This window comes from Emys orbicularis, chromosome 8 (assembly GCF_028017835.1).
Source record: "Emys orbicularis isolate rEmyOrb1 chromosome 8, rEmyOrb1.hap1, whole genome shotgun sequence".
Taxonomy (NCBI): Eukaryota; Metazoa; Chordata; order Testudines; family Emydidae; genus Emys; species Emys orbicularis.
This window is the reverse complement of record NC_088690.1, coordinates 99,884,324-99,898,556: the sequence shown is the minus strand read 5'-3', so window position 1 is coordinate 99,898,556 and position 14,233 is coordinate 99,884,324. Positions and strand designations below refer to the sequence as shown.

At 41.2% G+C, this 14,233-nt stretch overlaps 1 protein-coding gene across 1 annotated transcript in view; it reads right to left on the bottom strand.

The window, feature by feature from the left end:
• The window catches only part of RAPGEF6 (Rap guanine nucleotide exchange factor 6), a 236,294-nt gene that overhangs the window by 67,770 nt on the left and 154,291 nt on the right, over positions 1-14,233 (bottom strand). The window contains exon 7 of the mRNA XM_065410106.1: positions 12,896-13,027. Coding sequence (XP_065266178.1) covers positions 12,896-13,027 — 132 coding nt within the window. The remainder of the gene's footprint in view (positions 1-12,895; positions 13,028-14,233) is intronic.

Sequence of the window (14,233 nt, the reverse complement as noted above, 5' to 3'; positions counted from 1 at the left end):
TGGGGTGCAGAAGGGGGTGAGGGCTCCAGATGGGGGTGCAGTCTCTGGGGTAGGGCCAAAAATAAGGAGTTCATGGTGCGAGAGGGGGCTCGGGGCTGGAGGTTAGGGTGCAGGGGGGGAGGGTGAGGGCTCTGGCTGGGGGTGCGGGCTCTGGGGTGGGGCTCGAGATGAGGGGCTGGGGGTGCAGATGGATGCTCCGGGCTGGGACCAAGGGGTTCGGAGGGCAGGAGGGGGATCAGGGCTGGGGTAGGGAGTTGGAGGGCAGGAGGGGTTCAGGAGTGCAGGCTCTGGGCGGCGCTTAACTCAAGCAGCTCCCAGAAGCCGCAGCATGCCCCCCCTCCAGCTCCTATACACAGAGGGGCAGCCAGGAGGCTCTAAACACCGCCCCGCCCACAGGCTCCGTCCCTGCAGCTCCCACTGGCCGTGATTCCAGGCCAATGGGAGCTGCGGGGGCGGCGCTTGGGGCAGAGGCAGTGTGCAGAGCCCCCTCGCTGCCCCAACACGTAGGAGTCAAAGGGGGGAGATGCCGCTGCTTCCGAGAGTGGCCCGGCACCACAGCACGTGCAGAGCGGGGCAAGCCCCCGACCCGCTCCCCGGCTGGAGTGCTGGAGCAGGGCAAGTCCAGGACCCTGCTCCCCGGTGGGAGCTCAAGGGCCAGATTAAAACGCTTGAAGGGCTGGATGCAGCCCCCAGGTCATAGTTTTCCCACCCCTGCATTAACTACTTTGGAATTAAGCCCAAGTGCAAACTGTGTTTGGAGAGAGTCTCAGCAGCACAGTACCTTTATTCAATAATTTCTAGCCTTTCTACAGCTAATTAGCCTGAATTTTTATTGTGTTTTTCAATCAGAGCAACACAGATTGTGGACCTCACTTCCCAGTTTGACAAGCTCAAGCTAAAATACTAAAGCTTAAGCATATATGCAGAATAAGGGGAGGAGGGTTGTTTGTTTGGTTCTGTTTTTTTCCGATTTAGGTGACAATCAGCCAATAAAAGACATGCAACCCTTCTTTCTACAGGCAAAAGAAAAGTGCTAGATTGTATCCAGCCGCTTCAGGAATGCATAAGGGGAAGGGACAAGAAGCAATCACCACCTCCCAGACCTCTAAGCAATCCAGATATAATGTCAGTCCATGCAGACCCAGTCTGAAACTGCCACAGCAAGTCACTCTGGCTCTCTAGGGTGACATGTTTTCCTACAAGCCAGACAACGGTCCCCACCACTTACTGTGCGGTGAGGTCATTCCCCAAGGGTAAAAGTGAACTTTCTTTTATTATGCCCTAGTCTACTATGCCCGTGAACAAATAATTACCTATGAAATAATAGATGGTTCTTAAACTGTGTCCCAAGGACCACTTGCAGATGGCCCACAAAGTATTCATAGGTTACACAGTGATGGGAGAAAACCTGGGGGCTTTGGACAGCACACATTGAGCTATCTGTAGAAACAGCTGTTCCTGCTGCCAAAAATGATACCACAGCTGCTTCTACTATCCATTATTACAAACACTGTCAACTTCAAAATTCCTTGATGAACTGTTAAATCCACTAATTTATTTATTTTTCAATGAACAGAACGTGTGCTGGTCGTATAGCCTGTGAGCACATTTACATGATAAATATGCAATTATTTAATTTCTGATACATGGAGTGGCAATAATAACCAGTCAAAATGCCACCATCTCTTAATAACCAGCAGAATGCAATCACTGACTCAGCTCCACAAAACCATTACACAAATAAAGACTTGCAGGATGAGGAGGTGCAGGGAACCCTATTAACAAACTAGTGTTTACCTAAGGCAAAAAAAAAAAAAAAAAAGCCCAAGTAAAACAATGGGCATTACACACCATGTCTGGAAGGTCAAACTTTAATTTTCAGTTTTCAATTTTACATAATACAAGCACAACCCTGTAATTACACAATGTACAAAAAACAAGGTGACAAAACTGCATTTTCAAAAAGCTATGCCCTTCGGATTGACCTATGTTGTAGATCTGAAAGACTCTTAAGAGCTAAACTGTTTAGTACTTTAAACAGACTAATATTTACTCCTTAAGAGAATAAAATGCACCAGTCTCACAAACCAGCACCAAAATAAAAATAGCAACTTAATCTACTCTATGAATGATTTAACATTTCATTTCATATTAAGTAGAACTACTGTAAGAGCAACAATTCTAAGCACATGTCAATTACAAAAAGGTCAGCAGTTGTCACCTTGTTTACCATTGTGGATGAACATTAATTATTAACCAACACTAGATCAATGATAAGAACAGCCTCCAAGTCCAAACTGCACATAAATTAGTTGGAGACGTATTTATTTTGTTTTTGTTTTTTTACAGAAGCTAGCCTATTCCAGGGAAATAGTCTAAGAGGAATGAAGAAATGGCCTTTCAGACAATCTCCTTAATTCACAATAGTACTACAGAATAGCGTGCCTTCCTTTTAGCCTGACTTCTTTTAAAAATGTAGACTCAAATCTTCTTAAAAACAGACAGACACCAGTATGTTCCAATAAACTTTTGAAACTTTTAACTCTTATAAAGCATTTAAGTTAGAAAGGAAACCTAATATTATTAAAACAAAATATATTTCAGAGGCACGTAGAGCTATTTAGGACCAAAGTTTCATCTGTCTGAAAATTGTTAGCACATCATGATTGCTGCGTTTCAGTCTCCCAATTCACCAAAGGGGAAAGAACACAGCTTCAGTCACTATCATTACACAGCAGAGATATTTAAAGTTTAAATGAAAACAAGAGGTATGTCAACTCAGCAGGCAATAAGAAAGCAACATAGGTAGAACAAGTTAACAACCAGCAATATTCTCTGAAATGCTGACAGTATTCATGGCAAGAAGGGAAGTATTACACCAAAGCTGTGATCTTGTGGTCCTCAAGAACCAAGGTAAAATGCAATAATATTTTAACTATTAAGAAATTATAAACTATGGATAGTAAAATCACAGCAATGTAACACTATAAGTATCTGATGTTTTTTTTTAAAGGGAGGCTAAATTAAGATCAGTAACTTAAAGGGTAAAAAACATTACATTGATGTTTTAATTATTCTAGAACCAAGCCTTACAAATCCAAGAAATTCAGAGTAACATTACACATAACTGAAATCCAGAAAAAGGCTCGTAAGATATAGAAATGTATAGCTGAGGCACCTAAGCAACCTTCACTCTGTTCTGTAGTAGCATTATGAAATAACTATTTGATTATGAATAATGCATTTTAGCATTTGTAGCTTCAGAGTAGATTAAACTGGACTTCTAAAAAACAGTTTTTCTCTCATATTTTCCCACCTTGTGGTGTCACTATAGGAAGAAATTCACACTACACATTCTCTTTCACACTGGAATGCCACACAGAAGTTCTCAGTGAAAGGCACTTCACACACACTGACTGGTACTCCTGAAGGAATTCTGCGCCAAAAATTTTAAAATTCTGAGTACAATATTATAAAATTCTGCATATTTTGTCAGTAAATAAATGTGGAGGCTCCAGCATGGCAGTGAGGAGCAGAGGCCATTGGCTGCACAGAGGTGGGAGATCGTGTCCAGGGGGAGGGCTGCAGGATGAACTTGGCGGCAAGGCTGCACCCAACCCTGACACAGGGCAAGGGCCAGGACTAAGCCTGAAACACCCCAGGGCCCTGTCCCTCCGTGTCAGGTGCACCAACATAGCAAGTGAGAGGGACAGTCTCTCACACACATGCTCAGCGCTAGCCCCCAATCCAGGTGTGGGACAGGCAGATTCAGCCCAGCAGGATCCAAGTGTGGAGGGGCTTAGTGTGTGGGGATCCAGGTGTGGGGTGCAAGGATTCTGTGTGGGGCAATCTGGGTGCGGGCAGCTCCGGGGAGTGGGGGTCGGGGTGCAGGGGATCAGGTATTGGGGGAGTGGGGCTTGGAGAGGCAGGGGTCTGGGTGCAGCTGGTTGGGACTCAGTGGAGTGAGGGGGTGGGTGCAGTTGACTTCTCGGGGTGGTCCAGCTGCGGGGAGGGAGGGCTCGTTGGGGTGGGGGTTTGACTGTGTGCGGCTCAGTGGAGGATGATCTGGGTGCAGGGGTAGGGATCCAGATGCAGGAGTGGTGGGGCTTGGCGGGGGGGATCTAAGTGCTGGGAGTGGGGTTCAGCAGCGGGGTTTGGGTGCAAAGGAGTGAAGCTCGGCGGGGTGATGGTTCAAGTGTGGAGAACTCGGTGGGGTGGGGGTTCTGGGCACGGCGGGGTTCTGGATGAACAGGGGTTAGGCGGACAGGGGATCAACTCCTGTATAGTGACCTCTCCTTCCGCAGCTGAGGAGCGATGGGGGCAGGAAGTGGGGGGCAATGGAAGTGGTGCAGAGCTTCCTGAAGCCAGGGGAGGTTTCTGAGGGTCGATATGACCTGACCCCAGATGCTCCTTGCAGGGGAAGAAGAAGTCCTGTCCTCCCCTGAGTCCTGTCCTCCCCTGACAGGACTCATATCCTGTCCACCAGCTGAGCCTGGTGCAGGGTATGAGCCACCAGCCGGGCAATCCCCAGCCCCACCATGGTGATTTATCTCTTAGACGGCTGCACCGGGCGCCCGAAACGATGGGACCAGGCTGCTGGGGACGGGTGCATGACTGCTCTTGCGGCTTCCCTTTGCTTCCCCATCAGAAGTCATTTTTCTGCAGGGAAGCAAAGAAATCTGCGGGGAACATGAGTTCTGCATGTGCGCAGTGGTGCAGAATTCCCCCAGGAGTAGACTGGGTCCTTTTCTTAGGAATTAACTTTCAAGGTATGGTCAAAGCTCTTATGGTCCCACTCACTGTAATGTTAGAATCACAATGCTGATTGGGAGCACTGCTGCACAACAGCTCTGACAGCCTGCACCAAAAGTGCTGAATGGAAGAGATGAAGAAGCAAAGAAAAACAAGAAGGAGAATGGCAAAACTAAACGGATAGCAAGAAGGTAAATCAAGATTTGACAATCAATAATAGTGTGGCAGCCTACAAAGGCACTGCAAGATCTAACAATTGATATATAAAACCCTTATTAAACTAGGAACAAGACCCTTTTCCTCCAAGGCGATAGGGATCAGTTGGGTGTCCTTGAGGAAGTCATTATATTCATGACTATTTAACTTCCCCTGTTTCTATCTAAACTGCAAAATTTTGCAAAAAGTACTCCAGTGCACTTACAGTAATGGGTGCAAGGTAAGTTTTAAGATAAAATTTAAAAACTGCCACTTCATGCACAATAAATACATTTCAATTAATCTATGTATTTTCTTGATCTTAAAAACAGCATGCTGCAATCTGTTGACCAACACAGTTTCTGTAGCACACGAAGCAAGTCAGAACTTATAGATTCAAGAATAGCTATAGATGCAAAGGGCCAGCTCCTTGACTCTTCTTAAGCTCCCTTTGTGCTTCTTCAGCAGCTCTAAACAGACTTAAGGCTTGTCTTCACTACCAGGGTAAGTTGACCTAAGTTACGCTATTCTATTCCAGCTATGTGAATAACATAGCTGGAATCGATGTAGCTTAGGTCGATTTACCACGATGTCTTCACTGTGTTGTGTCCACAGGAGACACTCTCCCGTCAACTTACATTACTCTTCTTGGAGAGATGGAGTACCGGAGTTGACGAGAGAGCGCTCTGCCGTCGATTTAGAGTCTTCACTAGATCCGCTAAATCGACACCCCACAGCATCGATCTCCCCGGTAGTGAAGACAAGCCCTTAAAGTTACCCAAAGAGGGTAGCTGATGACTCCTGTAGTGTAGGGGTTGTTCCAGGGTGGGCTGGGGACAGGCAGGGTGTGTGTCAGGGATAGGAACAGGCAGAGTTGGAGCACAACGTGCTCCAGTAATCCTTGTTGGCAGATCAGCTCCTTGAGGGCTATTACCTGCCAGTGTGTGCAAGTGCAGCCCTGAGATGACAGAAACTTGGGCCAGTTCAACATCTAGCAGGTCCCAGAATTTGGGGCAGATTGGGGAAGGGGGAAGTACCATAAACAATGCCTACCTCTTCAAGTGCAGTGTTCTGCTCCAGATCTAACCCTATCTCTTTATCTAGAGAGAGAGAGATATTCTAATACTCTAGGAGGCATTCATATAATGTTGCTGTTTGTTCATGTTCTGTTAGAATAAAATGTTCACTGCACTGATTAAACAAAACTACAATAGTGAAGTCTGAAATTACAGCAAAAGTAATTAATAAACCCAAATTTTTTAAATGAAGTCAAGGTGTTTGAGTGAACTACCCTGTGGCTGTGTGAACTCTTCCCTGCACAAATGAAAAGCTGCTTGTGAACTGTACCCTGCAGTTTTTTCCACGGGTATTGGAAATTAGTTGAGCCATATCTGTTCGCTTGGAGGATCAAATGGGTTAGGTTTTAGATTAAATGTGATTATTTCACACAGCTCTGCTTATCTCTTTGCTAGGGAAGCATTACAAGAAATGAAGCACTGAGTTTTATCCACAAGAGAAAGAAAATATCTGGCTGGAAGTTCACCATCTGGTGGGTCTTATTGCTACTATAAAACTATGTATACATATAAAATGAGAACAGTCAGCTGTGGTCATTCATTTGATGTTATAGACACAGGCACAACACCATGGACAGTCAGTTTGAAAGCTCTGTCTACATCCGTTGTTCTAGCAATGATGGGGAAAAAGTCTTAAATTACGTATTTTCAATTGTTTGTGAAATCAATTAAGGGTTTAATGCTATATAGTCAGAGAAATTCTCATAGACAGCAATAATTTTCTGCTCATCTAGAATTCAACAGGGGAGTGTTCTTTTCCTGTTTAACATCCTGGAGACAGAAATAGCCGGGATGAGCGAAACTCCTTTTCAACACTATAGCATGGAGAAATCTAAACCATGTTAACAAAACTTGCAAAAGAGGTAACAAAACTTTCCACTGTTCTCAATCTCCCCTTCCTATCCTCTCCTGACCTCTACTTCTGTCATTAGCATCACACCAACCATCAGAAAGAAATGAAAAAGATTCTACAAACAAGGTTAAGGTTCCATAACTTCAAATGTTTCATTTCAAGCTTAGTTCACCTTAATCAAACTTTTTGTGTTCAAAACACAACTCTTCTTTCGCTGATGTTAGTTTTGTTGCTGAACTTAAAATGTTACCTCTACTACACATGGAAAAAATTTAGTATTCACAAGAAACTAAACTGATTGCCAAAGCCCAATATTATTTTACCTAACATTTTCAGAGTACAAGTTTGTTAAAATAAATTGTTTTCTTCATAGTCACTCAACCAATACAGTATCTTCACATTTTGTATTTATTGTTTTTAAAAGAAACCCTTAGAACTCCCTAACTTAAACTCTTAAATTGGTTACCATCTTTGCATGATAACTATTTAACTACTGCCCCAAATTAAAAAACACAGTAAAAGAACTAAAAAAAGAGCCACCGTGGCTTAACAACCATGTAAAGGAAGCAGTGAGAGATAAAAAGGCATCTTTTAAAAAGTGGAAGTCAAATCCTAGTGAGGTAAATAGAAAGGAGCATAAACACTGCCAAATTAAGCGTAAAAATGTAATAAGAAAAGCCAAAAAGGAGTTTGAAGAACACCTAGCCAAAAACTCAAAAGGTAATAACAAAATGTTTTTTAAGTACATCAGAAGCAGGAAGCCTGCTAAACAACCAGTGGGGCCCCAGGACGATCGAGATACAAAAGGAGCACTTAAAGATGATAAAGTCATTGGGGAGAACTAAATTAATTCTTTGCTTCAGTCTTCACAGCTGAGGATGTTAGGGAGATTCCCAAACCTGAGCCATCCTTTATAGGTGACAAATCTGAGGAATTGTCACAGATTGAAATGTCACTAGAGGAGGTTGTGGAATTAATTGATAAACTTAACACTAACAAGTCACCGGGACTAGATGGCATTCACCCAAGAGTTCTGAAAGAACTCAAATGTGAAATTGCAGAACTATTAACTATGGTTTGTAACCTGTCCTTTAAATCAGCTTCTGTACCCAATGACTGGAAGATAGCTAACGTAACGCCAATATTTAAAAAGGGCTCTAGAGGTGATCCCGGCAATTACAGACCAGTAAGACTAACGTTGGTACCGGGCAAATTAATTGAAACAATAGCAAAGAATAAAATTGTCAGACACATAGAAGAACATAAATTGTTGGGCAAAAGTCAACATGGTTTCTGTAAAGGGAAATCATGTCTTACTAATCTGTTAGAGTTCTTTGAAGGGGTCAACAAACATGTGGACCAGGGGGATCCAGTGGACATAGTATACTTAGATTTTCAGAAAGCCTTTGACAAGGTCCCTCACCAAAGGCTCTTACGTAAATTAATTTGTCATGGGATAAGAGGGAAGATACTTTCATGGATTGAGAACTGGATAAAAGACAGGTAAACAAAGGGTAGGAATAAATGGTAAATTTTCAGAATGGAGAGGGGTAACTAGTGGTGTTCCCCAAGGGTCAGTCCTAGGACCAATCCTATTAAACTTATAAATAAATGATCTGGAGAAAGGGGTAAACAGTGAGGTGGCAAAGTTTGCAGATGATACTAAACTGCTCAAGATCGTTAAGACCAAAGCAGACTGCGAAGAACTTCAAAAAGATCTCACAAAACTAAGTGATTGGGCAACAAAATGGCAAATGAAATTTAATGTGGATGAAAGTAAAGTAATGCACATTAGAAAACATAACCCCAACTATACATACAATATGATGGGGGCTAATTTAGCTACAACTAATCAGGAAAGAGATCTTGGAGTCATCGTGGATAGTTCTCTGAAGACGTCCACGCAGTGTGCAGCGGCAGTCGAAAAAGCAAACAGGATGTTAGGAATCATTCAAAAAAGGGATAGAGAATAAATATAAATAAATAAATGGAGATATTCCTATCTCAAGAACTGGAAGGGACCCCGAAAGGTCATTGAGTCCAGTCCCCTGCCTTCACTAGGAGGACCAAGTACTGATTTTGCCCCAGACCCCTAAGTGGCCCCATCAAGGATTGAACTCACAACCCTGGGTTTAGCAGGCCAATGCTCAAACCACTGAGCTATCCCTCCCGCTAATAAGACAGAACACTGCATACAGATGTGGTCTCTGCATCTCAAAAAAGATATACTGGCATTAGAAAAGGTTCAGAGAAGGTTCTCCTCAGGGTCCCATATGAGGAGAGATTAAAGAGGCTAGGACTTTTCAGCTTGGAAAAGAGGAGACTAAGGGGGGATATGATAGAGGTATACAAAATCATGAGTGGTGTGGAGAAAGTGAATAAGGAAAAGTTATTTACTTGATCCCATAATATAAGAACTAGGGGCCACCAAATGAAATTAATGGGCAACAGATTTAAAACAAATAAAAGGAAGTTCTTCTTCACACAGTGCACAGTCAACCTGTGGAACTCCTTGCCTGAGGAGGTTGTGAAGGCTAGGACTATAACAGGGTTTAAAAGAGAACTAGATAAATTCATGGAGGTTAAGTCCATTAATGGCTATTAGCCAGGACAGGTAAGAAATGGTGTCCCTAGCCTCTGTTTGTCAGAGGGTGGAGATGGATGGCAGGAGAGAGATCACTTGATCATTACCTGTTAGGTTCACTCCCTCTGGGGCACCTGGCATTGGTCACTGTCGGTAGACAGGATACTGAGCTGGATGGATCTTTGGTATGACCCAGTATGGCCATTCTTATGTTCTGCCAACATTTTAAATAATGAAAGCAACAGATTCTTTGTAATTTCAACACACTATCCCATACTGTATGAGCATTGTGCACTGACTGATGCATTACACAATACAACGAAATGCTACACCATGAAAATATTATGTAATGTTATATTCATACATCAGTAGAAGTTTATAAAAACAGTGAAAATATTTTTATGGGTTTATAAGTTTAAGTGGGAATGATCCAACTGCCTACAAACTCTGCAAAGAGAACCAGAATCTCTTGATAGACATTTCTATGTTTATAATACCTACAAGAAACTGGCCAACTAAAAATACATACTTAAAGAAGTCGTGAACATATCTGATACAAATTAAAATAAAACCCAAATGCGGACATTTTGTTTTCTGCTCACTCTCAACCTTTGTCTGTTACTTGTCTTCCTAGACTGTAAGGCCCAGAACCTCAAAGGTATTTAGGCCCCTCACTCCCAATGAAATCAATGGGAGTTAGGTGCCTAAAAAATCTTTCAGGATCTAGGCCTAAGTGCTTTGCTATATAGTGTCATCCTATATAGGTGCACAGTGCTACAGTTAATACATTGTGGGTTCTACCACAGCACAGAAAAACAATACAAATAATGATTCCAATCACCCCTACCTGTAGGTTAAACTCACAGGAGAGAGGGAGAAAAATAGTTCTATGATGGGGTGGAGTATACTCCCAGTAGGATAAGCCACATGGTACATATCCAAAATGTCAGACCCTTAAGGGAATTACAAGAGGCCTAGGCCTCCAAACCACCATGCCCTCCAGCAGCATGGGTTCTGAGGATAGGACAATACAGACTGAGAATATATTATCTTGTCTGAAGTATCTCTGTAGGGACAGAAGATGTGACACTACTCTGGCCTGCCTATTCCAGCCTGCAAGGTTCCTGGATTCAGATGTCCTCTCTAGGGTCTGGAGCGTCACAGAGGGTCACTTCCATTCAGGAAGGGTGATCTCTACATAGAGAGCCCCCACTCTGCTCGGATCTGACAGGGTAATCTGGATTGATTAATTAAATTAATAAGTGATTATACAAAAATAGTTTCCATACTAATGCATTAGCTGAGTGTGGTACTCAATTATTAATTCCTGTGTTATTCTAACATAACTTTTTATTCATCAAACAGATTATTTTATCAAATTTTAATAATTTAGATGATAAATGTTAATCTACAAACTAGGGCTCTCAAGCGATTAAAAAAATTAATCGCAATTAGTCGCGCTGTTAAACAATAATAGAATACCATTTATGTAAATATTTGTGGATGTTTTCCACATTTTCAAATATATTGATTTCAAAAAGCTCAAGGCCTCGGGGACAGAAGTGCAGCTAGCCCCATAACTGAGACACCACACAAATTGACAACACATGATTATTGGTCAAAACACGTACGAGTATATAGATTAATCCATAATGTACTGCTTGGAGCTTATTCACCTTCCATTCATGCCACGCAATACTGGAACCCTTATATTCTACTACTGAAAATGACTTCATTTTGTCTAGCATGGAGCTGGTAATTTAGTCTGAATATATTTTGAGAATAGAATATGTCATTCACATAGAATAAATATTAAGATTCACTCTTGAGGAATGTGTTTAAATTTACGTAAGACCATGCACCTGATGAAGTTCAGGCCCACTGAAGGAAATGACAAGACTCTAAAGGTCACATAAAAGTGACCTGAAAATGAGGAAGAATGGAGAGGGAGTGCCCCTGCTGCACCATCATCCTGATGTTGAAAGAAAACATGAACATCTCCCCGGACACAAATACACAAAATGCAAAAAAACTTTTTCCTGTTTGTTTGTTTGTTTTTTAAACCATAAGTTCAGGTCCACTTATTTTCTCCCTGAAGACTATTGATCTCTGAAGAACAAGTAAATTGATATCACGAGTACCAAGCAAATGAACCCTAGATTAAATTAAAGAAAAAGTTATTTTTATTCATACTGTTTAAACATGCTTTTCTTGCTTGATTTTGTTAATGTGAATTAATCCAAAAGTTAAAAAAAAAGACAGTTAGAAGAAAATATCTCTTCTCTAAAGATTAAACACTCCTGCCTCTTTGATCAAGTGCCAACAATGTTCCCGATGCAGTTCCTCTGGTCCTCCGAAAAGAATTCAAGGAAAAAACAGGAAAGACAAGATTTGACATTCCTAATATTTCTAAGGTTAGAAAAAAAAACCTAGCAGCAGAAAAAAAAAACCATCAAGCTTTTTATGGATAATAAAGATGGAAAAAATGCATACATACAATTCTTTCTTTTTGCAGGTCGCATATAAGTCATGTGTTAAGTGGTGTTCAGGGCTGTGCATCGACTCCTAACTATATTTCACCCTGCATCGTAATTCCACTCTTGTTTTTCACAACAACACATTTTTGTTGTGAAAATTAATACAAACCTGGACTTTATTTTAGTCTTATAAAAATAAGTGAAAACACGATTGCTAATCTTATGCTGCTCTCTCTCTGTCACCACTTCTTATGGAGACAAGGTGGGGGAAGTAATATCTTTTATTGGACCAACTTCTGATGGTGAGAGAGGCAAGCTTTCAAGCCACACAGAGCTCTTCTTCTGATCTAGGAAAGGTACTCCTAGTGTCACAGCAAATGCAAGGTGGAACAGATTGTTTAGCATAAGTAGTATTTTGCTGTGACGTGGGAGTACCTTTCCCAGACCCGAAGAAGAGCTCTGGGTAGCTCAAAAGCTGGTCTCTCTCACCATCAGAAGTTGGTCTAATAATAGATATTCCTTCACCCATCTCATTCTCTAATATCCTGGGACTGACACAGCTACAACTACACTGCATACCACTTCCAATGGTCAGTTTCACCTAGCTCATTGCCAAAGGAGGTGGCGGTGAGGGAAGAAAAGCAGGTGAGATGCACAAAGAATAGGAGTGTAAAATAAAGAAAAAAAAAATGCCAGTGTATGCCGACTAGTAAAGATTACTTTTTTAAACAAAACTGCCAAAATGTAATAGCTTTAGATAAAATTCTGCACTGACCTGAAAAATCAGACATGCACCAACAACAAACCTACAGTACTTGCTTAAATTTATTGCATGGAAGTGAAAGTGGCACTAATAAAGTACTATTTTACCCTTTTAAATATTAAAAAGGCAAAATGCAGAATGTTACAATACAAATGTTCCCTCCCTGCAAAAAACAAGAAACTTCTGCAATTTTACCTGGTAGATATCCGATAAGCTGCTGCTTCCAGAGTCACTGGCAATGCTACATCCAGACTGGCTGGAAGGGACATGAGTCACCTGTGGATGTGGATTGTCTGTAAGATGCATCTTGGTAAGGTCTGCTGGAAGCTGTGAACAGAAGGAAAAAATAATCTAACATGTATAAATCTGATTTGAACATAAGTTACTGAATAAAGCTTTTGCTAAACATTTGATTCAGCCTTCATTTTGTAAGGCAGATTTGGATCAAGCTCACCCAAACCCTAACAGATTTTAGATTTGACATGACAGAATAGGAAGGATCCTATAAACTCAAGGTCAATCTCTTTAAAAACAAACACACAAGATGTACACCCCACCACCATAGAAGAGGCATAAAATGACAAATGGGTTATGCTAGCCGGCTAACCAGTAAATGCAGAGAAAAACTATTACTTTCCAAGTTGCAAAGTGAGGACTGAAGGATTCCTGTTTACAAATACATCCATTTTAATAAAGAATAATTTTATACAAAACATCTTTGCTAAGTTTTTGGCTGTTAAATATTTTTTTTTACTATTTTAATTGAACTAAATATACAAGGAGTGCCATACACATTCCTGATCATTAAAATAGAAGAAGCTCTTCAAATGTAACTGTTTTTTAATGTAGGGTTCAATCTTGCAAACACCTCCAACTGAAATCAGTGGAATTACTCTCAGCAGTAAGCATTTGCAGGATCTGGCCCTCCTGGAGTTCAATGAAATAACTACTGTAATCTATTTTATGCCACTATAATAGCCACGGATACCAGATTTATTTTAAAAACTCATGTAATTATTTCTCAGCTCATTAGAGGGCCACTATGAAACTTGTGACAGGATTGGGTTTTTTAAGATCCAAGATTCCAAGTCTAGATAGATAGATATATATACACACACATTTTCTATATTCTTTGTTAATTCATAAGAATTTTCCCAATGTAACGGGAGTCCTCAGATATGTCCCCCATATTGGTTCTGTGGTTCCATTTTTAAAAAATCTATTGAGTAAAGAAGTGCATTATAATTTGGACTGAAGCAGTCTGTAGAGAACTCCTCCTAGGATCAGGGCCCCATTCTGTTGGGGACTGTAGGCACATATGATGAAAAACAATCCCTGACACAAAGAGATTACAGTCTAAGTAAGAATGAGCAACACATTTATTTACATAGGATAAAATATTTTATACATCCAATTAATTAAAGGGTGGTACAATACAAATGTTACTGATTCAGAGTTATATTTATAAATATTGATAAAAAACTTGTAGCATAAAGAGAAACTGGATCTTCAGCTGTTGGATGGATTTAAAAT